At 37.1% G+C, this 24210-nt stretch overlaps 2 protein-coding genes, 2 non-coding genes and 1 pseudogene across 5 annotated transcripts; 4 read left to right on the top strand and 1 right to left on the bottom strand.

Annotated features, from left to right (window-relative positions):
- The first annotated feature begins 5747 nt into the window (after window positions 1–5747).
- On the top strand, window positions 5748–8903 carry rpl10 (ribosomal protein L10). The gene is made up of 6 exons (XM_049462901.1): window positions 5748–5907; window positions 7023–7081; window positions 7293–7400; window positions 7552–7690; window positions 7937–8099; window positions 8656–8903. The coding sequence occupies exons 1-6, from the start codon at window positions 5885–5887 to the stop codon at window positions 8809–8811; spliced, it is 648 nt and encodes a 215-aa protein (XP_049318858.1). The 5' UTR covers window positions 5748–5884; the 3' UTR covers window positions 8812–8903.
- LOC125780701 (small nucleolar RNA SNORA70) lies at window positions 7721–7854 on the top strand. The gene has a single exon (XR_007423979.1). It is a non-coding gene; the product is annotated as a small nucleolar RNA SNORA70 (small nucleolar RNA).
- LOC125780702 (small nucleolar RNA SNORA70) lies at window positions 8418–8552 on the top strand. Its single transcript, XR_007423980.1, has one exon. It is a non-coding gene; the product is annotated as a small nucleolar RNA SNORA70 (small nucleolar RNA).
- Window positions 8904–9144: 241 nt separating the features above from the next.
- On the bottom strand, window positions 9145–19706 carry dnase1l1 (deoxyribonuclease I-like 1). 2 transcript variants are annotated; one of them, XM_007249897.4, is made up of 9 exons: window positions 19586–19706; window positions 15981–16131; window positions 14856–14944; window positions 13069–13158; window positions 12700–12812; window positions 11863–11975; window positions 10629–10786; window positions 10433–10529; window positions 9145–9961 (listed from the first exon to the last, which is right to left on the bottom strand). In XM_007249897.4, exons 2-9 carry the CDS (start codon window positions 16122–16124, stop codon window positions 9824–9826), a joined length of 942 nt encoding a protein of 313 aa, XP_007249959.3. In that variant the 5' UTR covers window positions 16125–16131; window positions 19586–19706; the 3' UTR covers window positions 9145–9823. The 2 variants fall into 2 exon arrangements, with proteins under 2 accessions (XP_007249959.3, XP_007249958.3); XM_007249896.4 differs by lacking the exon at window positions 19586–19706 and adding an exon at window positions 19356–19384.
- A 1730-nt stretch (window positions 19707–21436) lies between these two features.
- On the top strand, window positions 21437–22911 carry LOC103036665 (protein BTG1-like; annotated as a pseudogene).
- Window positions 22912–24210: the final 1299 nt, after the last annotated feature.

Here is a 24210-nt window from a genome sequence, read left to right as displayed (position 1 = left end):
TCTCTCCCTGTCTCTTTACCATCCCACTCTCTGTTCTCTCTTCTGATCTTTGTTCTGTGTCTGTATACTCTCTATCCTCTCTTTGTGAGCTCTGCTTGCGTGCTCTTACATTTGGAGTTCATTACAACTCAATTACACTCTGTCCGAGAGTACGTGCCCTAAAACACACACACACACACACACACACACAACAGAGCATGCAGGACATACACTGTGTTGCAGGTGTAAAATGTGTATTTGTTTGCAATGTACTTTTTTTTTTTAAATTGTGTTTCTTGCATTGTCTGTTGTCCAGCACTGTAGCTCTAGAAATTAAACATACTCCAGTGAAAGAGCTAAATTAATGAACTTGGCCAGACCAATGATGCCATTATTGCATGAATTTGAGTAGTATTAGTAGTATTTTGGTTTAATAAGCGATTTTATATGATAGACCACTGGATGTCACAGTGTTAAAGCACACTAGGTAGTATTTCTTTCTATTCTATTTCTAAATAACAGCTCCAAAATCATTGTAACCCTCATCTGACTTGTAAGAAGGAGAATGCCATCTTTAACAATGCTACTCAAGCTTCAACACGCTGCTAACTGCTCTATGTAACTTGGAGACACAAACAGGAAAATGCTTTTTAGAACTGTACAACACTGCATAATCCAAGTCACATCCACGTAAATTGCTGTAAATGTACTTTACCATGCTTTTACCAGTGATTGTTCATTCAGTGATAGTTCTATATCTCTCAGAAGTCTAGGAATTATGCTGAATTAGAGGTGCTGTAAACAATTTTGGAGAATGACTTTTGATGTATAAACTCAACAGCAAACAAACACACCACTCCCTTCAGTGCTCAGTCATTCACACTGTGGGTTAGTGAACTGTTGCTACAATAGTACTACCAATTATAGTGCTTTTGCAGACTATAATCTATTATGAAATCTATATCCAGATTTCATGTTGCATTGAATCATAAAGGAACAGTTGTGATGAATGAGATTAACAACCCTAGTAAATTATATGTATGTGACCTTAAACATTAACCCATTAAACACTACCTCGTGCTTTTGATTCTAAAGATGCTGCTGAACAGGGTGGGGGTGCACACTCAGGCTGATGTGTGAAGTCTTTAGTGAACCACTGGCCCACGCCCACAGCTCTTGTGCAGGAACTGAAACTAGGTGTGAGAGGGTTAAACATTCTGTCTACAGTAAATATGAGATATTAGGTACCTGTTGCATAGAATTGCATGTCAAGCTCAACCACAGAGGAAACCCACAGTCTCTGAGCCACGCTTAGCAGGGTAAAGTCAAATGAGGAGAGCGTGCATCACATACTTCACAAGGGATATAACATGGCACGGATGATAGACCTTTTCAGAAAATTGTCTACCAGCTTTAACTGGGTCAATGAATGACTATATATTAGCAGCCGCTGAGGTCAACAAACTATAGACGTTAGATATCAGATTGCAAGAAATGTTGCATGTATTGGCCATTAAGCATAACTAACTCTCGCAATGCCTGATATTTGAGCTGATAGGCGCAGGCTAAGGGCTCCTGAACTTGCAAACTCATGGCCGAGAGAACCTTTGTTTGACTTGTAATGACTTATTTAATAATCTGAAACAGTAATAAAATGCATTGATTGACTGAAAAATGTTGCATAGTGTGCTGTTAATTCAACAAAATTCAATATCTTTTAAATTTTACATTAGCATGCCAAAATTCATTGAATGTGGATTTGAATTAGTGATTTCTACCAGAGTCGCTTGTCTGTTTGCATGGCCAGTTTTAGCCAGATGCTGCCATTCACCATCATTACCATTCAATGTGCTGTCCACTGTGGGTCGAGGAATGCTAACTGACCGCACAACTCCATGAATGGAATAAAATCTATCTGGCACACACTGTCAACTTTCAGGACTCGCTTGATCTCAGATTGCTAGATCACCTTCTCTTAAGCAGATGGGGCAGTGTTCAGCCTCACTCACAATATAATACCTCACACATAAGTTGTGAGGTATTATCTTGTGACTGAGGCTGAACACATGCATGGGTGTTTTCAAGCTCTCTCCTGAGGTAACACTTCTTCGTGATCAATATACATACTGCTATGACATGAATTTTGCCAGTGATTTTGTCAGTGTACACTACTTCTTAATTCTATTCCTTGGTCCATTCATCAGGATATATTCACACAAGGCAGCTGCTCTTGTCAGATAATGCAGAAAAACAAGCTTGCCATGGAGGAGGATGACAGACCATTAGACTTAATTTCATGCGCCAAAGCATGGCAGATGGGGGTAAGCCTTGAGTAAGACTGTCTGGGCTTTGTGAGAAATGAAATATGTAAGGACACTACATAGACAACAGACAACAGCCTTGAAACAAAGATCAAGTTTTTTTTTTAGCAAAAAAGCAGAAGGGTGGGTATGGGCTGACCGTGGTTGAGGTTTGACTGGGCTAAGGTAATCGTAATGAACAGTAATGTAGGCGACTGTAATCTGGGGCTGACCTGAGCCTAGTCCCTTCTAAGGCAAGGAGTATTTGCTTGCCCCACTTAGGCGAGGAATGCAAGAGGAGACAAGAGGAATAGTTTGGATTGTTTAAAGAGCTTCGGCTGCATGGCCAGAGAGTACAGGCTTGATTAATCATAAGCTGGTGCCGAGGCCTTGTAGAAACAAGATCTCTCTTTTTCTTTCTCCCTCTCTTTTCCCTCTACGTTTCCTTATGACTCAGCTTTCAGTCCTGTTTCTAGTTTTCTGCTGCTCTCCACAGACCACACAGCGGATGTTAAACCATCTCCATCAAAGGTGGGTCAGAGAGGGGATGTTTGTACATCCATGTAATATCTGACTTGACTAAGAACAAATGTTAGTGATTCCACAGATTCCGAAGGCCACCCCCAGCATATGTTCTTCATTAGCAAGAATTTAGAAATATGAGGTCATTCCTCTTCCAGAAAATTAACAGGGGAGAGAGGATTTTTGTATCACAGCCACAGTGTCCTGCACTAATGACGCAACAGAGACATCTTTTGGGAGAAAAAGAGACAACCACTTTTGACCTTGACAGGGTTTGATTGTTGGTGGTCTTTGTCGCCCTCTTGTGTGTGCTCAGGGTAACAGCTCCTGATTAAGTGTTAAAGGGAACATTCTTAGTTCTTAGCTTTTTAAATAAAAGATTACAATGTAGACTTTATGTTAAACATACAGTTTTGAGAGTGTATTTACATACATCCTTTTTTGTCACTAGCCAGTGAAGCACAGGACAGGGCAGGGCAGGACTGTTAGAACTGTTAGAACAACCCATGCCCTAATCCTGAAATATGTTACCCAAGAAGGCTATTCTAGGCTTTTTTCAGTAATTCTGAAATGAATACCTGAATACCAAATAAAGAAAATGGTACAGATTTCTGGAGCAGAAATTAAAATGTACAGAAATCCGCTGCAAGGGGGCCGTAGACCAAAATCTTTTTTTTTTAATCTTGCAAAGTATAATTTTAAATATATTGACATTTGAGCAAATGTAAGTTAATGTGTGTAAACTTGATGTAGAAATAAAAAACTGCTAGGAGACCAATAGAGAAAAAAGAAATTCTCCTTTTCTTTTTCTAAATTTAAATACTTCTACAAACAAAATGTAAGATGTGACAGGTATGTAAATTCTTTAAAAAAAAAAAAAAAAGAAGAAAACATTATATTTTGATCAAGTTTGCTGACCATTCTAGCTGGAGGATGAGTTAGCTAAATTATTGGTTAGTGCTAAGTGTTAAGGTTTCATCTTGTTTTTGAGTTTTACCTATCATAGAAAGATTACAACAGTGATTTAGTAGACACTCTAGCCCTGTTTCTAGCTCCCAGTTTGGGATTCATGTGTTACCCCAACACAACCAGCACAGGTTGTACAAGTGACAGTAGAAGGCACTTGCGTGCAGGAATAACAGATTCAGCAGTGTAGCCCCAAATATATGTTAAAAGTTGTAAAGAATGTTTTAGTTTGAATGTGTTTTTGAATAAAGTATATTACAAGCCAATCATAAGCTTGTTTATCAATTAAAAACCTTGCAGTTTAAATTTGTATTACACTTAAAATGACTTGAAATACAATAGTTTTACATTGACTACCATAAAAAACTAACTTTTATTTTTACTCAAAATATGAATTCATGAAATATTATTCAGACTGTTTTAGTCTAAAAAGGGGAGACATTTAATATGACTAAAATATAATATTGATACCTTCAAAAATAAACTTATTTTTCTCTTTTTCAGTTGTAATGGCTATTTAAGAGTATAATTTATCATACAGTCGAGCAGTAGAATCAATCAGAAACCTGAAACTAACCTGACAATACTGATTAAAAAGACAAAGAAAACAGTTTTAACATTTAACTGTAGAGTATTTCTAGCTAGCTTTATGGACTTAGCTATTTTGCTAACTAAAATACAGAGTAAAAAAATAAATAAAACTCAATAATAAGACTAAACATCTGTACAATATGTATTGCCTAACGCTATAGCCTTTAATAAGAAGAAAACTTTATATTAGAGTGAAAACTCATTACTTACCAATTAGGTACAAATCCTGAATCATGGAAAAGTGGCGGCCATCTTGGAAAGCTATTAAAACAAACAGCTGTGTAAAGTTTCTTCAAGCACTCTGTCCATCACTTCAAGTCATGAAGTTCGTGACTCATACTGAACATCTAGAGAGCATCACGGGACGGTGTGTGAATCTGTGTTCATTCATCTGATATGACAGATATCAAAAGGTAGGAGTGCTGGATTAGTGCTTGAGATAAAACAAGCTACTTTTAAAATTGTGTTTTTTAGCTCCTAAAGGTCTGTGCAATTCATTTACGCTGCATATAACTAGTTATTGCTTGATTTTTAGAATATTTATACATTTTAAAATGTATACATTTAGTTTTTTTTTTTTTTTTCAAAATTAAATTATATAAGCAGTTTTTTTATTTTAACTTAATCCTAAAGGGGCAAAATCTAATTATCTGATTAACTGTGATTTTACTACAAGAGGCCGTACAATATCATGAGGAGATAATTTATGCACAAATGTACATTTTGCAGATTTTTGGTTTGAAAGGTGGTGATGAAAAAAAAAACAATAGTAAATGTTTTGTACTTTGTAATATTCATATTAAGTCACATATCCCTAAATTAATGTAATGTTATAATACCTCTTTAAGTTTACATATCACTGTGACAGTGTCATATTATAGTACAATCAGGCCACCTATTATATTGCTGCACTTTGGACAGTATAACAGTCGGTTTCTCTTGGGTGTTGTAGTTAATGTTGTTTAGTATAAATTATTTGCCTTGTGTGAAATTGTGTCTCAACGTGGAAAAAGTATTAAACTGTCAATATGCCTCTAAACAAGCTTTTAATTATTATTATTTAATTTATTTTGTAAACTTTTGACAAGAAAAGGCATGGATCTCCTATGAACTACAAATACTTACACAAAAAAACTACATTTCCCAGGTACACATATAACGAACGCCCGCGAGAGAGAAAAAAGTGTGCTTTATTTGCTAAAATGGGTTATTGTATGTATAGGCTGTATTTATGTGTATATTTAATTAAGGCTAAATGGTAGCTACGCTGTAAGGCTGATTATAAATGTTAAGTCATTGTGACTGCGCGGATCTGGGGGATAAATGGGTCTGACCTCCATGTTTAGAGAGTATATGACGCGGCGGAAGCGCTGAGGACTTCCTTTCCTCCATTAGGTGAGTGCGTGGAGCGGGCGGCTGTTCTCGCGCTCTTCACTGATTTTACATTAAATCGCTCATATCTGGGGTTTAAAGCGCAGGTTCTGATATTAAAGTGATTGTGTCTGTGTTTGTTACAGATCGCAACCATGGGCCGCCGTCCAGCCCGCTGGTAAGTGGAGGATTTTGTAGTTTTAGATGTGTGTGGGGTAGAGAGGCTGAAAATGGCAGGGCCGCTAACAAACCATGTGGCGGAGGAGAGCGGGCCGCGGAGCCGGGCTGGAGTCACTGCGGCGTTTTATACTGTAGAACTGGGACTCGCCATCCGACTGTGTGACTGTAACTTAGCTACCGTGGTTTAATTCAGTGTTTTGTTGTTCCACACATGAACACATTATTTTAGTTGCTAGTTAGCTCAGTAGCTAATGCTAGGGCTTGACAGTAAAGCTTAGTTCACTAAACCAAACTATTTAATCCAGTAACGTTAGTGTCATTGTGGCAAATGTAAAATACTGGCTTTGTGATATTTAGAGAACAATTAACGATTAATCAACAAATTCCCTGTAACGATATTTGTTTTTTCTTAGGTTAAGCTGGATATACGTTACCGAACTCAAGACTTAATTTATCATGCAAACTATTTTTTAACGACGTTTAAAGACCAGTTCCTATTTAAACTAACTAGTTAATTAGCCAATATATCTAGAGGTTTTTAAGGTTGTTGGCTTGCACATTTTGTCTTGTTTCATGAGAGGTTATAACTATATAGCTTTAGTTTAGCTAACTATCTAGGTTGACTGGCTAGGTTCACCTGACTAAATTAAGTACTTTTATTTATACGGTTTTGTCTTGGTAAATTAATATTACCTTAAACTTTTTTGCAACAAGGTTGGACTTATCTATCTGATTAATTATTGATTATTAAATACTTATTTAGTTTAGTGTAGGCCTGTCACATGTTGGATGTAAGCCTGTATTAGCTTAGTGTACAACGTGTTTGTTTATGTAAATGAATAAATAAATAAAAAAAGCTAGGACAATATGGTAAAGGTAAATGTTTAGGATGTTTGATTTTAATTTTTAGTACTTTTGTAAAGGGTGTATTTGCATTATGCTCTTACCTTATCATTGCATAAAGGGTTTTAAAAATTATAATCATTATTCGTTATTTCTCAGTCAATATATTGTCCAGACAAAATGTTACTGTGACAGGACTAGTTTAGATCCTTTTACACACTTAAAGTACTAGAACTGCAACCCTGACTGTGGTTTTCTTTTCTTTCACAGCTACAGATACTGCAAAAACAAGCCTTACCCCAAGTCCCGCTTCTGTCGGGGTGTGCCTGGTAAGAACATGTATTACGTATTATATGGTTAATGGGTTAGTGTGATTTTAGAAACTGGTAGATTAGTTCAGGATTTTGCCATGTTTAGTTATTGTTCAAAAGTATTGATGTGGTTGCAAAACCTTTACTTTTCTATAATAAAATGAAATCCCTTCAAACACCTGTATCTGCAATGGTTAGCTGAATCTGCGAATCTTTCTTCTAAACCCAGATCCCAAGATCAGGATCTTCGACTTGGGCCGAAAGAAGGCTAAGGTGGATGAGTTCCCCTTGTGCGGTCACATGGTGTCTGATGAATATGAACAGCTGTCCTCTGAAGGTAAGTGGATGAGGGTGTTCTGATGTACCACTTTAATCTGTACTTAATGTGTATTACAACAATTTATACTTTTTTTTTTTTTTTGCAAGGTTTAAATGAGAAATTTTCCAATGGAAATTTCAGTGTTTAATGTAATCATGGTCTCTTTCAGCTCTTGAGGCTGCCCGTATCTGTGCTAACAAATACATGGTGAAGACCTGCGGTAAGGATGGTTTCCACATCCGTGTGCGCCTGCATCCTTTCCACGTCATCCGCATCAACAAAATGTTATCCTGTGCCGGAGCTGATAGGTGAGCTTGTGCCAGGTCTAAACACTTCATCTGCAGTTTATTAAGCCGACCAGCTTGGTTGTCTGTACTGTTCTGGTGTGCAAAAGCTGCAGACAGTGAATCTTTGGTTGTGTATGAGCCCAGCTGTGAGGTGCTGGGTCCTTTAAGGGACCATTGAGACAAAAGATCTTATGGAAATATTCAGTTCAATTGGAAATTGGCCGTTCTCTCACTGTGTAACCTGGGTTGTATGTTTTGTGTCTGCAGGCTCCAGACTGGAATGCGTGGTGCTTTTGGAAAACCCCAGGGCACAGTGGCTCGTGTGAACATTGGACAGGTGATCATGTCTGTACGCACAAAAGCCCAGAACAAGGAACATGTCATTGAGGCTCTGAGGAGAGCCAAGTTCAAGTTCCCTGGCCGTCAGAAGGTATGTTAAAAAGCAGTTATTGAATTTTGACTGTTTTTGAATAATTTGAGTAATTTAAATAATATTGACAAGTGAACAGAAGTTAAGCCTAAGTAAACAACTTTGTGTTCATGCTTCACTGGGTAAAAAAAAAAGACCTAGAAGGCCTTGGGTAAACTAAATGCTAAACAGTTTAAAACATATATTTTTTTTTTTTTACATCATATTGGATGTAAATTGATATACAGGTGTGCCACAGTTAAAGTGTGGATTAACATTAAATAAAGCATCATGGGTAATAAGAAATAATTGACTGACTGAGATCTTCAATCTGAGTCTCTGCAGTTTATTAAGCCGACCAGTCAGGTTGTCTGTGCTTTTCTGGTGTGCAAAGGCTGCAGACATCAAGTCTTCGGTTTGTGTATGTGCCCAGCTGCGAAGGGCTGGGTCCTTAAAGGGACCGCTGAGACAATCTGCATAGAATTCTTTTAATGGTGGACTTTTTTGTTTGTTTGTTTGTTTGTTTTGTTTTATGAACACATTCACTTTGTGGTTTCTTCCTCTTTTCTCTGCTTAGATCCACATCTCCAAGAAGTATGGCTTCACCAAGTTCAATGCAGTGGACTTTGAGGACCTGCTGGCGGAGAAACGTCTGGTGCCCGATGGCTGTGGGGTGAAGTACATGCCTAACCATGGACCACTGAACCGCTGGAAGGCCCTGCACGCCAACTAAGCACTTCACACTTAACCAGTTCTTGGTTGTGTGAGGGGAGAGGCCTCATTTCATAAGTGAATAAAATCAAACGGTGTTTTGATTAAAAATCACAGCCTCTGTTTTTGTTTTTGAAGTGGAACTGCTGCAGAAACGCTTAGACATTTATACATATTTATAAATGCTTTACAACCCAAAAATGATTCATTTTAATGCTTTTAAAAACTTTTGACTTCGAGACTAAATCCCTGCATGTTAGAAATCAAGCATGTTAACTTGCTTGATCAATTGGATGATGTTGCTTATTTAAGGTCTACTGTTCACTTTTTAAAATATAAAAAAAAAGTCAGGATGGAAAAGAAAATGCAAACATTTTATTACAAAACATGCTTACCACAATGATGGTAAAAGTAAGTTTAAAAAAAAATAATCACACATTTCTCTATTGTTTAAGGCACTTGTTGCATCCACTAGGTTTCTTTTAATCCTGGTATTTACACTCCCCTTGTCCAGAAAGTGGCTATACCTATATGGCATACCTGATTTATTAACAAGCCCGTTCTTTGATTCAGTGAGTGCAGTAAAGTAGGCAATCTTTTAAAAATGTGCTGGCCCAGGGGGGTGTCAGGACAGGGATTGAATTATGCCTGACTAATGCTGTTGCTTATTGGATTTTATTTTTCACTTTTGGAATTTGATTATCATATCCTGTTGGAGAAAATGATAGAATAAATATCAAATTAAAAGCGTGCTGGTTCCCCATAGCCCTTTTATCATTTAATACTGATTGTCTTGTTAAAATACTGCAGGTCACCTCATCTTGAAAATAGTGGTTGACGTGGAACTTTATATTTACCACAATAAGGATAGCTTGTGACGGCAGCATAAATAAATGGTTGGCACAATACTCCAGCAAAATCCCAGCATTTTATCTTTTAAGTGCAGCGTTGGTGTGAAAAAGATTCAAGTAAAGGAATCAGTGCATTCTTAATTCATTTTAAACTGGCTTATAAAAGTGTCTGCATTGAGCACATCAGTCTGCACTCATTTGAAGCAGGAGGACAAGGCCAAAGGTGAAAGGCAGCAAGTTTGAGTGTGCGCATCCCCGCTCACTTCCTGACTTGGTCTTCAGGTCAACTTCTATAGGGTAATGGTCACTTACTTTCAGAGCCTGTGAAGAACAATTCAAAGCATTAGTAAAGGCTTGTGGGGTTTAAAAAAAAAAAAAAAAAAGGTTGAGACAAGTGAACCAGCCATAATACACATCCATTTAGACCAGAGGTGGACCACAATGAGCAATTGAATTAATCTCAATTAGAACAGTTACTGTTTCAGAACTGTTACTGCAGCAAAAATGGTAAGATTTTATTGACAGGTTTAAACATTCAGTAGAAAATCTAAAAAAAAAAAGGTAAACTTCTGTCTGTTATGAACATCTGCTAACTAGGCTGGCAGTCTGAACACTAAATGACTCAAGTCAGATTTAAAAATTTCTATTTTTTTAACCGCTCTGAAATGAAGATTACTTTAGATAATGTGAACAAAATGCAAACTGCAGAAACAATTGAGCTACAGTCAGTAACTACACATGACAAATCAATGTATTATAATGTGAGTAGATAGTAGGAAAAAAACACATTACCTCCTCCTCTGTGAGACGATATTCTTTGGCGAAGTTGAACGGCTGAGCTGAAAATGGTACTACAGCTCTGAGAAACGTGTCTCCGTGCACGACTATCCTGTGAGAACAGATCAGGTATCAACACTTAGACTTCGGATGATTATTAAAATAAAACATTTTAGACCTCCTAAATGGAGCAGAAGTCGGATAGATTTACCTGTCGTATGCACAGTCAGTGGTTTCTCTCACTGTAGTGTCCTGTTTGTCTTCTATCAGCCAGGCGAAAGAGGACATAGTGTACAGTCTTATGTTCTTCCTGTTCTTTTTGGCTACATATCCGCAGGCCGCATTAAAGTCACCAAGGAACATCATGTCCTGTTAGAATTTGCGGAAATAATGGCAAAACATGATTCTATGAATATATTTGATAAGTGGGCTAAAAAAACAAATGCATTATTATCTGTAAATAATTTTAATTCATTTTTTCTCCCTGAGGAGACCGCCCAGTTGCTTGTTTTGTCCTTCCTCCCTCATCTTCACTACTGCATCTGATCCAGAAAGTGTTTTTTCCTCAATTTAGAAGGCCAATTACGCAACCCATTCTTTGGGACTCCCTCCCCACTATCGCTGGGAGAGTGAAGACTAGCACATGCCTCCTCCGACACAATCAGCCACCGCCTCTCGAACTGCCCCTGATGCAGGTTTATCGGATACCAGCGCACTCTTAGGAAAGAGCAGCGACCCAGTTCTGATACATCAGCTAATAGACGCCTGTGCTGACCTTCACCTTGGGAGTGATGTAGGGAGATGCTGCCTTCTACCCACCCACAGAGAGCAAGGTCAATTAGGCTCTCTTAGACTTTGGCTGCTGATGCCAAGCAGCATGACCCAGTATTCGAACATGCGATCCTCACATCATAGTTGCTGCACTGCTCAGAGCTGATCTTTCCAAATTTCGCATCATAAGCTTTATGTAGCTCCCCACATCACATTTAAAACCCTGATGCTAGCTTTAAAAGCCAAAACATTTCTCAAACAGGTCCTTAAGGACCACTTTCCTGCACATTTTAGGACTTTTCACATCAACATTACCTCAGTAACAGGCTGTTAATTGCAGAACAGTAAGCTTTCAGGACCAGAGATGAGAAGTACTGCTTTAGGATGTGGAAGGCAAGCATCTGCATATACTTTTCTCTCAGAAATGTAGTCAGCACTAATCTCACACTTGTTAGTCTTATTTATTAATACTTGTGATGACACTTAAATGCTTTGCTTTGTCATTTTTACTTTATCTTTATCCTCAAGCCTATTTACACAAGTTCAGGATATTTTCTAAAGCGAACGGATTAAACACCTGAAGTCGTTTTGCTAAATGCTAAAAATGTAAACGCACTCAACAAACTCTTTGTATTTCTTTAACTGATTATTTTAGCTTTCTGTATTTCTCTTACCTCTGTCCTCCATCTCTGTCTTACATCTTCAAACACATCATAGAGCTCATCAATCTCCTTGGTGGCATTTGTGGGGGTCGTGTGAACCGGGACCAAGACAAACTCGCCCATCACTGTAAAACACGAACCACTCAATCTCAATCTGACACGAGATTAATCATCCTGTTTTATGTAATCTCACTCTCACTTTGCTAGAAAAAGTTCCACAACCACTGGTTCTAAAACTAAGACTATTTCACCACAGCAAACAACCACAGATAAGTATGGTTTCCATCAATCTTTGTTTAAAATAGTTTGCTGAAGCACATTTAAACAAAGTTCTGACAAATAAAATACCAAATATTCAAGCAAGTATTGAAACAAGTATTACATTCATTCTAATTCGTTTTATTTTCCTGCAGGTTTTACTTTCCTCCTGTTGGTGATTAAACGTTAAAGCTACAAAATAGTTTTAAATCACAATGCGCATACTAAAATATAGCGGTAGGGAACAGCACTGTAACAGATCCTATTGTTATCATAAATAAAACAAATTACAAACTTCAACAAATTGAACAATTGTTGAAAGTCAGAATCTGTGTAATAAGGTTTTGAGAAAAAATAAATTAATAATAAATAATAAATTGGGGCCCAGTGTCTTCAGCTTTACTAATGGCAGGCATCTAACCAGTATTGTTGGTAAAATAGTTAAATCTTTAATTGCTAACAGAAGCAGTGCTTTATGTTGTGCCTCACAGAAAGGGATGTGAGGGTACACCAGATTTTTCCCCCCTACTTTTTTTGGTGTCAGTAGGTGTCAGTAACTTATTTAGGCTTGCCCTCTGTCTGCAGTGTTACCTGTTTTAGGTGCTTGGAATCGCACTACAAAGGGCTCCCTGGCGAAAGCATCCTCATCCCCTTTTTGTGTGTCTGGGTATTGATACTGATCTTTGAGCCTCACTGAGTCCCTTCTGTAAAAGCAAATGGGGACAGATGGAGCATCAATCATGTGTTTATAACTACTTAGCCATAACGTTACATACTGTTCCTAATACTGTGTAAGTGTACACTTTACAAGTCCTGTCATGGTTTCCAGTGGTATCTGGCACAAAGACGCAACACAATTTGGAACTCAAAAATCAAAGTACGTTATTTCACTTGTCAGTCGTCTGTTATAAAACACAAAAAAAATGAATAAAATTTGAATATGCATCTTAAATGTCTTACCTGAATACAAACACGTATTGCTCCTGATAAGTCTGTGATCTGCCAAGTCGCCCACTTGATACATGGTCATATTGGTGATTACTGTCAAAGCTGTACAAGAAGCAGTACAAATTTATAATAGATCATATGAAACTGTGTGTAATCTCATGTAATCTGGTTGATCTTGAAATGTGATTTATTTGTCTGTGTGTAATGTTGAATTCTAACATCTAGATGACAGCTATTTAAAATGCAGGGTTTTTTGATTGTTTTTGTAACACATTTTTGTCTCAAGTTTTTTTTACATAAACATGCACTAAAACACAATAGAGCAATAAGCAATGAGCTCAGCAAAAACATTTCTATATTTAAAATAATATAAATTGATGATTATTGCGACAGGTCACTGTTGTGGATTTAGCTTTAAGATACATATAATCAACAACTTAATTTGCTTTTAATTCATATAACCAAAGCATTAATCCATTGCTAAAAGCACACACATATATAAGCTTCAGCATACATAATCATCATTATATTCATATATTTCATTATTTGTTAGAACTTATAATTTGATCACAAGTCATCTCAACCTCAGGGGAACTTTTATGACCAACTCGAGGTCAGGAGACGTTTGGCTTGCTTCCTCTTTTAGCATGAGGCCAAAAACCACCGCCATATCATGCATTAATAAACGCGATCACGCTTCGGCAGCAATAAAATATTAATCAAAGAGTACAGGATTAAGTCTATAGAGCACCAGCGAGAAGTCTCCTAGTTTTGAAAACAACACCTTAATTCCGAGAAGCCGAACGCTGAACGCGACAAGATTAGATCCTACTAGTTTCGAAAACAACACTTTTAATGAATTCAATATTATATTTAGAATAGCAGCCGTAAACCGGGAACTGTCACTTAGCATGCCAGACAATCACCATAGCAACCGATGTACGTCATAACAGACTATAAAAGTTGGGTCAGATTACGACGTCAGGAGAAAATTGGGGCATTCGAATACATTAAACTGTCTTTGCATGCTTGTAAACCTTCTCCCCAATTCTGTAATAAAAGAATACTTTCACTGTTCACTCTGATCCTCTGTGTCGTCTCGATTCCTTTGCATCAACGAACACGCAGGAAAACGGAAGAGATTGTCCACAACACTGAAGACATACTAAACTGTGTAATTTGTGGAGAGTGTTTTAACAAGAACTTAATAATCATAATCAGTTATCTATAGTTATCCAATTAGTCAAGCGTTGGAAGCAGCATACTCAAATTTTTTAAATCAGATTAAGGCCTAGTAATGCGACTTAGAAATCTAATAAGTAGAGCTGAATTTTCTTCTCATTGTATGAGTACCCTTACTCTGATTTTTTTTTTTTTGCCCTCTCCACATGCACACAGTCATTACTGGATAGAAAAAGCTTATCTATATCTTTCCAGCAATCTAAAGAAAGTCGTCAGCTTTCTATACGAAAAAAAAATACCTAAAATGAATACATATTTGCCATTAAAATGTATCTATATTTACAAAAGGCCACAGCAAATAGTCTGAAGTTTTTATCACATGAGATTATCGACTGGTTACAAAGTAGAAATCAGATAATTATTGCCTTACTCATCTGAACCCAGAGTTTTCTCACTATCTGATTACCCAAGAGCCAAAATCGGATTTTCTGCATTCATCGGATCATTTATTGTATGTAATGCACTAAGTACATATTGAATCAAGTAAATTCAGTGTTTCACTTTTTTGTCAATATAATGCTCTGAACTATAACTAGCAGTGTATAAAGTGATATTACTTGTTGAGGCTGTTGAGCAGTTTTGGAATGGCCTTCTTCCTGTTATCTCTGACCTCTTGAAGCAAGCACACGTCACAGCGCGACACAATCTGAGGAAATCAGATCATAACCTTAATCAAAATCTGTTTGATATGTTAAATAACCTGAGGGTTGCTGTATTGACAAAACATCAGATATTATAGCCTTAGGTAGTAATTGTTCAGCTGGAAGAGTTTATCTATTAATATATTCAGATAATGGAAGATATTCTGATTTAGCTTACAATAGATTTGGTTACATTCGTCTCACAGTTTAAGTCCTAACAAAACAAAGATGGGTGACAAACATAAAGGTGGCAATCTTACGAAGGGCACACCTTCAAATGCTTTTTTGAGTGATGCCATAGCAGAACCACTTTGGCTCCAAAAGAGTTGTTTGTTAAAAAAAAGTGTGTGATAACCTTCACATTAAGTAGTCCTTTAATTGCATTACATTACATTACATTACATTACATTTGGCAGACGCTTTTTCTCCAAAGCGACTTACAATAGTAAAGTACAGAAGTAATAGAAGGTAAAAACATCTTTAGATAGGGCCTAAAGGAGGTCAAAGGGAGATAATGGTGCATCACTGGACAGTGGGCAGTGCAGTGGGTGGTAATGAACAGCACAAGCACAATCTGGCTAAAAATTGTCGTAATGCAGAGATCACATTCACATTCAAAGCAGGAAGCCCCACCTGCATATCCCCACCACAGGTCACTGCAGTGTTCTTTAGCTTTAACAGGATACAATATTAGTTTACATGACTTTGGACATGTCAACATAGAGTACTGAAGCACATCTGCTGACTTTAAAAGCCCCTCTTTACCATCTATTAACATAAAGGGTCCACCACAGGGTCAACATAGATGATCAGATCATCACTGAAAAAAGTGGTTAACCACACTAAAATGAGCTCAAATTTCAAAGGAAACCTCAGTTTTTAAATGTAGTTCAACATGCTCGGCAGGACCTGCTGTTTGGGCTAATCTGTCATGACTTGTCCCACAGTGTAAACATGGTCACAAATAGATCTTTCTAACCTTTACCCCACAGATTTAAAAAGCCTACATTTAATTTAGGGCCACCATACAGTGAATCTTACCTGAGTTAGAGTGTGTAAAATTTTCCCATCTGCTGCTTTTGAGTCTCCAAAACTCTGAACATTGAAAGCACAGATTTTGAATCCATGGCATGCCAGCAGGCCACAGAGGTGAATGAGGACGAACAGCAGGAGAGGGAGAGTCATACTGGACCTAAATAGAGAAAGAGAGAGAGATAAATTAGTTGATCTACAGTCTAATAACAGTCAGGTATAGTCTAAAATACTGTAAGGAGTTAGGAGACAGACAGATGGAGGGAGGAAGAAGGAAATATAAAAGGATGTATGGTGACACAGAAGTCTTTAAAGCAGCAGTATGTTAGAATTATTTTTTTTTCTATTGGGCTCCTACTACGGTTACAGAGTATAATTTAATTCGATAACACTGCTGTATATACAAATCACACTTTGTTTCAAAATTCAAGATTTTTACTGTCACGTCACAAAGTACAGGTGTACATGTGAGTAAACTAGAGAACAGTATTTACAACAAGTAGAACAGTAAAATAAAATATACAGATAACTTTACAATATGCACAATACACACAATAACTTACACTAGGCCTGGACAATAATTCGATAACGGTATTTATCGCGATAAGAAATGTTTCAATAACGGTGATATAATTTTTGTGTCATATCGATATGTATTATTTACAGAAACACGGCTCAGCTGCGCTCCGTTCGGCCCCTAAAATATCTCGCGCTGAAAATCTCTCGCGCTGAAACTCGCGCTCCGGTCAGCATCTAAAATCTCTCGCGCTGAAGCTCGGCCGCGCTCCGGTCAGCATCTAAAATCTCTCGCGCTGAAAATCTCTCGCGCTGAAACTCGGCCGCGCTCCGGTCAGCATCCTCTCGCGCTGAAACTCGCGTTTAAAATCTCTCGTGCTGAAATCTCTCGCGCTGAAAATCTCTCGCGCTGAAACTCGGCCGCGCTCCGGTCAGCATCTAAAATCTCCTTTTAGAATCTCCTAAATTTCTTTATTCTGGCTGAAACACTTTTGTAGTTTATGTTATATCTAAGTTATTTATAGTTATAAAAGCCTATAGGTTTGCTTATTTGACAGTGATATCATGTTCCTTTTATGTATATAAAGGCTTTTTTTTCCTTATCCTGGTTGAAGCACTTTTGTTTTGATCTGTTACATTTGTTTACGGAAGAATAAGAAGCTTTGCCTCTGTTGTAAATGTAAAGTTATTTATATTGGTAATATGTACAGTATAGGCCAAAAGTTTGGACATACCTTCTTATTCAATGCGTTTTCTTTATTTTAATGACTCTTTCATTTCACGATGCATTGAATAAGAAGGTGTGTCCAAACCTTTGGCTTGTACTGTATATAGGTCATAGGCTTGTGTTTGACAGAGATGTCATGTTTTTATTTTGCTATAAGTGATTAAAAGTGATCATTGGTTTATTTTGACCATTTTTTATTTCTAAAGTATTATATAGTTTTTGTGAAAGGAGGCTTTAAAGACTTAAGTTTTTCTTAGGCCTTCAAAATATTTATGTCGATATCGAAATTATATCGTATCAACCGAAATTATGGAATATATCTGATATAAATTTTGGCCATATCGTCCAGCACTAACTTACACTATAGACATACTGACATATGGTATTGCACGGAAATACATTAAGTGAGGAAATAGTCCAATAGGTGACAGAATAACTTTGAGTAAAGTGCAGGTGCAGAGTTGTGTACAGGGAAGTACAGGGAGCAGGATGCTGAATGTAGGATAATATGGAAAAGTCTAGTAGGTGCAATATAAAGTAAAGTGCAGGGTGCAAGTGTTTGTATAGATGGCAGTGTGGTGGGTTGGGCAGAACACTGTTACACTGGCTATTACACAGCCTGGTCCCCTGTTGTTAATAATAAGCAAATAAACATACATCAAACCAGTTTATCCACTTATTGCTTGTTATTATTAAACTGGGTGTGTTAAAGAAGGCAACTCACCCAACTGTGTGGGAAACCGGCTTTCTAGAACTGTTATTTGCATGAAACATTTGCTTGACTGTGATCTAATTTTGCCTTTTGATTTAATAACAGACACAATCACTTATGCAGTATATTTAACCTCGATACTGATTATTACTGAAGTACCAAAATTTTATTTAACAGAAATGTTTTTTAAAAATGTCGATTACTTAATGAGACTAAGGCTTTTTCCATCAGTTATGTTTGTTTCAAAAGTCATTTATACAAAAGACTTGTATTATATCAGTCACATTAACAGATTGACCATTAATCAGTGATAATAGTCATTTGCTGAAATGCATTTATGTCTCTTTACAGGGAAAATATTACAAATGCAATTTATTGTATATTTAAATGTTTAGCATTAAAAAATAGATTATATATTTAAATGAACCAATGCATACAATATGAACTTGTACTGAATGTTGTATTTCATTTCCTCTAGGGACTTATGTATATCTAGGCAGTAAAGATTGCCTTTTATTCTTTTTTTTTGCAGCTACACCATTAAATTACTTATTTATTTAACACATGCATGCATGCCTGCATGCTACATTAAGATAAGGGGCAATCATACTGTGACAGATTGCATCGTACCTGCCCTCCTATCCAAGACATGTTCCCTCTTTCTCCCTGTGTCATTGGTCCTCTGAACCCTAACAGTTTAATATTCCAGTGCTTTCATTTTCACACTCAATGTACTGTTTTTGTACCTCTTAATCTCTGCAAAACCACCAGGCATTCCTGGCATTTTATCTTACTGGTTTAACCTTTTAACACCAAAGGCATGTTTAATAGTTTATCAGTTACAGAAGTGTGCAGAGAAACAGCAGGATAACCTAGAAACAACTTAGCTATAGATATAGTTTGCATTGCCTTCGATGTAGATAAAGAATAATAATCTTTAGGATGTAATGTTAAAAGTCACAGAGCATAAGGGTTTAAAAAATACCTAACAAAAACGTTCACTAACCCTAACTTAACAAACAGAATGAAGTAAATGAATGGAAAATACTGTACTGTTACACAATGTGCTCTCAGCTGTGTTTCCCTCAGAAAATCCCCAAATGTAAAACTTGTAAATGAAGCATTACTGCCATTAAAAAAAGACATTCAGAACAATTCTCTGACACATGCAGTTTTCTTTTCCTAATACAATATCATAAACCAATATAAACCATTGGTGTAACAATAGAACAGACACACACACGTTAAACTTCTCACAAGTCAAGTTACGGCAAGTGGCACACTGATTTGTTGATAAGTCAGAACATGTAAGTTAAGGGGTTATTTTCCTTTTCATAATCATCTAATAAAACTACCATATCCTGATACTGAGTATATTTCTTACATCATCAGCTCCATATATTATTAAATATATTAAACAAACAACAACCTTAGCTTTAACATTGTTTACAGTTTTACTTCTTCTTTTCAAACGGCTTGTTCAGCTTCTTCACTCACCACACGCACGAAACTGCAGCCGCTGAACACTACACACACACACACACACACACACACACCACTCACACACACACACACACACACCACTCACACACACACACACTTACTCCACACACACTCACTCACTACACGCTCATATTGGAAGATAAGGAGTTTATTTACCTCAGATAACTGAGCCGCTCTCTTTGGTGTAGTAAATGAAAGGCTGAACTCCGGAAAGGCTCAGTTCTGCTCAGTGTTTACAGGATGGTCCACCCTTTCCAGGCTGAGCTCTGAGCTCAGAAGCAGAAGGAGGAGCCTGGGTCTATAACTGTACCTACTGCCGAGAGACTATTTCCACTCATAGAAACACACACACACATACACATAGCGATACAGAGTCATGGAACACTGGATTTTTTGCCACTTTACTTAAAGGAAAGTTTATACACTTATTCTGCTTATTAATTATTTTCATATATCCAGCAAAAAAAAGTTGTGAATATTAACATATTAATCAGGGTGACTGGGTAAAACTGGCTACTTTATCTACACAAAGCTTCATTTCATGTGTAAATGGAATAAACTAGGTCTTTTGTTTCTAAGCCCCAGCTATAAAACCACAAAATCAAAATGAACATATTTTGAATTATAGAAATGTATCATTTGTTTGGCTGTTTTGTTCTATTAATTTAAAGAAAGCTTACAAACTGTCCCAATCACCCTTAATTCACCCATCATTTCACTTATCATGAAAAACACAATCACAAAAAATAAAGGAGACCACTTTAAAGTTTCTTTGATTTTACCTAATTAAAAACTTCTGAAATATAATCAAGAGGATCACAAGCCATCAACCCAAGAACTGTTTGAATTTTTGCACCAGGAGTGGCATAAAGTCATCCAAAAGCAGTGTGTAAGAATGGTGTAAGAGAACATGCCAAGATGCATGAAAACATGAAAACGTGATTAAAAACCAGGGTTATTCCACCAAATATTGATTTCTGAACTTTTATTATTTTGTTATTTCAGCCATTTCTCATTTTCTGCAAATGAATGCTCTAAATGACAATATTTTTTATTTGGAACTTGGGAGAAATGTTGCCCATAGTTTATAGAAAAAACAACAATGTTCATTTTACTCAAACGTATACCTATAAATAACAACAACATCAGATAAACTGATTCAGAAACTGATTTGTTCTCTTAGTAAATTCACTTCATGCATTGAAGTTTTGCCGGTTAGATATTCTCTTGTTCATAAAAGACAGGGGTGTCCAAACGTTTTTTGTTGGGGGCCAGAAGGAGAAATATATTTGAAGTCACGGGCCGCCCTCTGTAAAAAAACAAATAATGAAATGTACCACTTTAAATAATACTTTTTTTCCTGATTATTTCATTTACACACCAGTTTACTTGACTTACTATCTTTATCTTTGACAGTATTGTGTAAACTAAGATTTTTCAAATTGATGTTTAATTTAATGATGTCTCTTAATATTAAACTCCTTAATTACGGCAATGTTTAGACTCTGTTTTTCTACGCTAGAAATGCGCACTCTCTCCGCTTTTAGACTCTTTTGCCCGGTTTTTTTCTGCGCTAGAAATGCGCACCCTCTCTGCTTATAGACTCTTTGGCCCGATTTTCTGCGCTAAAAATGCGCACCCTCTCCGCTTTTAGACTCTTTTGCCCAGTTGCTCTGCGCTAGAAATGCGCACCCTCTCCGCTTTTAGACTCTTTGGCTCGTTTCTGACACCTAGCGTTCAAACTTTGAATCTCACTTTATAAAAAACTGCTTAACAGCGGGACAACTTTCATCCTATTTCTAAAATACCTCGCGGGACGCTCCAAAAAAGGATTCGGGCCGCAAATGGCCCGCGAGCCGTAGTTTGGACACCCCTGCAGTAGGATACGTATTTTGTGCTTCAGCACCAAGAAAGGACACGTGGTTTCGCTCGTGAGGCGCGCTGTGACGTCATGTGTTTCGGAACCGCTGCCTTTGTGACGTACGCGCGCGTTCTGATACAATGTAATGACAGAACTGAACCTACTACAGCTAAACTTCTTCAGGAGCGCCTCCTGCTGTGCGGAGAAACACTGATAACCTCTTTTACTCTTTAGTTGCTACTCTTGGTGAGTATTATTTTTTTTTAAACAGAGTTTTTAACAGAGTTTTCAGGCTCTTTTAAGCGCGCGCTCATTAATTCAGTCTTTAATAACGCGCGGATTCCGTGTTTCTGCTTTTCCCAGTTGTTCTCTCTAAAAAAAGGTATATCAAATGAAAACGGAAGTGTCGAAAGCTGCGGATTTTGTCACCAGTTTGGTCAGGATAACTGGACTTCTCACTGAAGAGCAGCTCCACCACTTCTGCCACTCACTGGAAGAAACTCTGCTGGGTATGGGACAAGATTTACTGTGAAAGATTTAGGCTATGAGTGATGTTATGGCTGGATAAACGTTTAATTTAAATTCTACTCTATTCATTTTTGTATTGGGTGTAGAATCAATAGTACCCTGCATGAAAACATCCAGCTCAAGACCAACTCAAACAGAAAAAACATACCCTGGTTGGCCTGCTCCTTTTTAGAGGGGTACCTATGAAACACAGTCTTTATTATTTATTTTGTGACAGAAATCATGACAAATAAGGAGAAATCTGTGAATATCAGCCCTAAGACACAGCAACCTTATTAACCCACACAGAAACAGCCTTGTCTAGAACTACACTAGAGTCTCCACACTGAGTTTAAACCTTATATTGAACATGTACATTAATACATAACAGAACAAATTCATCACCTGATTTACTTAAACACATGATTTATCAATATAAAGTTATCTATAATCTATTAATTACCTAAAATGTATTCATGTTATTTTTCCTATTTACTTTCTTAAATGTATTTTTTAACTATACCCACATATGTAGATTGACTTGTTGCTTACATGTGTCTAGGAATTTAAGACTTATACCCCCATCTATTCTGTAAAGTTTTTTTTTTAAACTTATTTAAACATTTAAATGTCTTCTATGGTTCTAATGCATCGTTTCTTTTCTTGTGTCTCTTCAGAACACTACCAGCACCACTGGTTTCCCCAGGCCCCTTGCCGAGGGTCTGGCTACAGATGCATCCGCATCAACCACAAAATGGACCCTTTGATAGGCAAAGCTGCCTGCACCACGGGGCTTACACGAGAGCAACTCTTCTCTTTGCTTCCAAGGGAACTAACAGTGTGGGTGGACCCTTACGAGGTGTCGTATCGAATAGGTGAAGACGGATCCACTTGTGTTCTGTACGAGTCCTCACCCCTCCACCCAGAACTGCCAGCTCGACATATAATGGACCCAGTTGCAAGGGGGCACTGACAACTGGACGGTCAAGCCCTTCTGAGCAGATCAATATGATGACTGTTTTGGGCTAGTCTGCTGGATTTTGTATTGAACACCTTACCCTGCTGAACTTTTCTTACCCTTTTCCAGAACATTAAACATGCTTTAATGTCTTTTAGTTTGTTGCATTGTTGTTTCTGGATCTGCAATCCATGCATCTGGTAGTTAAAACACTTATCAGGGATCTCACAGCTCCGATCTTCAGATTTTGACAGAATAGAGGATTAGGATAGGATGACTTCAGGGAAATTAGTTCAGTTCACAATTACATGTATGTCAAAAGGGAGTCAGTACCACCCAACATTGAACAATTCAAATTGAATCACCTGTGGTAATGAGGTCTGAACTAACCTTTTAGAGCTCTGCATTTCTGCCAATCTGAATTAAAATGGGTCATTGTATGTTGTTATGTAATGCATAAACACATTGAAATCCAATTTGAGTGTCCAGAGCATCCAGAATGAAACACATCTGTATAAATCTGATTGTAATGCATTTCAAACCACTGTGATTTAGATCAGATTTCGTTAGGTTTTCTGGCTGCCTAGAGTATCAAATATCAGTATAGATACAACCTTGATATACTAAAAATCAGATTTAGTGTGATTTTTGATTGTCCTGGCTAGAGGAGTCTGATATGGACAAAAATACAAACATACAAAAACACTATTTAATATCTTAATGTACATTCTTTGTGAAATATAATTCATTTGGATAATTAGCTGAAGATTCTCAAAGGTTTTTTTTGGCACTTGGTTTTTTATTTGCACTCATTTCTACCAGGCTTAGAAGTAGTTGGGTGTGTGTGTGTGTGTTTACTATGAAGCTCCACCTCACTGTACCTACATCCAGCCTCATTTTGTCAGGCGCATACAGTCTGCAGCATGAAGTGCACCCCCTGCTGCTACACTCAGGAAATGCAATTTTATAAAGTTTAAAGAATAAAGTTTGATGTTATTCACAATGTTATTGCAGCTCTTTTTCAGGTGTGTCTATCGTAAAAACTCAAATAGCGATAATGATAAAAATACAATTTATTTTACAGCCTTATTCAAGACTATCAAAAATCAATCAGGATACAATCTAGAAATAAAAACTTGTTTTGGATTTGGATGTGAAGTCTGAACAGAGCCTTAGTTGTTATAACCTCATACTCCTGTTGTAAAATGAGTGTTTATTTATGATTGATAACAATAGTTACTGAATAACAACTCCTATTACATATTTCATTTCAAACAGAAGAGTTATTCCAGGTTCAGGCTTGCAGTTTTCTTCAAAGCTCTGAGGCCTAGAGACAGCTACTCTGCCTCAAAGGAGCTGGATGTTGTATTTGGATCTGAATTAGAACTCCAAGGCCACACCAAACACTAGGTGTAAAAGATTACATAACTTTCATAAAGTAAAAATGTGAGAACT

This window comes from Astyanax mexicanus, chromosome 13 (assembly GCF_023375975.1).
Source record: "Astyanax mexicanus isolate ESR-SI-001 chromosome 13, AstMex3_surface, whole genome shotgun sequence".
NCBI lineage: Eukaryota > Metazoa > Chordata > Actinopteri > Characiformes > Acestrorhamphidae > Astyanax > Astyanax mexicanus.
Note: the sequence above shows the minus strand (reverse complement) of the source record. Positions and strands in the feature narration are given on the sequence as shown.

What these genes read in the sequence shown, in the direction of transcription:
- rpl10 (XM_049462901.1), top strand. Translation starts at nt 5,885, where the DNA reads ATGGGCCGCCGTCCAGCCCGCTG. An exon ending in TGAACAGCTGTCCTCTGAAG is followed by an intron (nt 7,401 to 7,551) that starts GTAAGTGGATGA and finishes GGTCTCTTTCAG; the next exon opens with CTCTTGAGGCTGCCCGTATC. An exon ending in TCCTGTGCCGGAGCTGATAG is followed by an intron (nt 7,691 to 7,936) that starts GTGAGCTTGTGC and finishes TTGTGTCTGCAG; the next exon opens with GCTCCAGACTGGAATGCGTG.
- dnase1l1 (XM_007249896.4), bottom strand. An exon ending in CTGCTCAACAGCCTCAACAA is followed by an intron (nt 13,159 to 14,855) that starts GTAATATCACTT and finishes CTTCTTGTACAG; the next exon opens with CTTTGACAGTAATCACCAAT. An exon ending in GACAGAGATGGAGGACAGAG is followed by an intron (nt 10,787 to 11,862) that starts GTAAGAGAAATA and finishes AAATTCTAACAG; the next exon opens with GACATGATGTTCCTTGGTGA.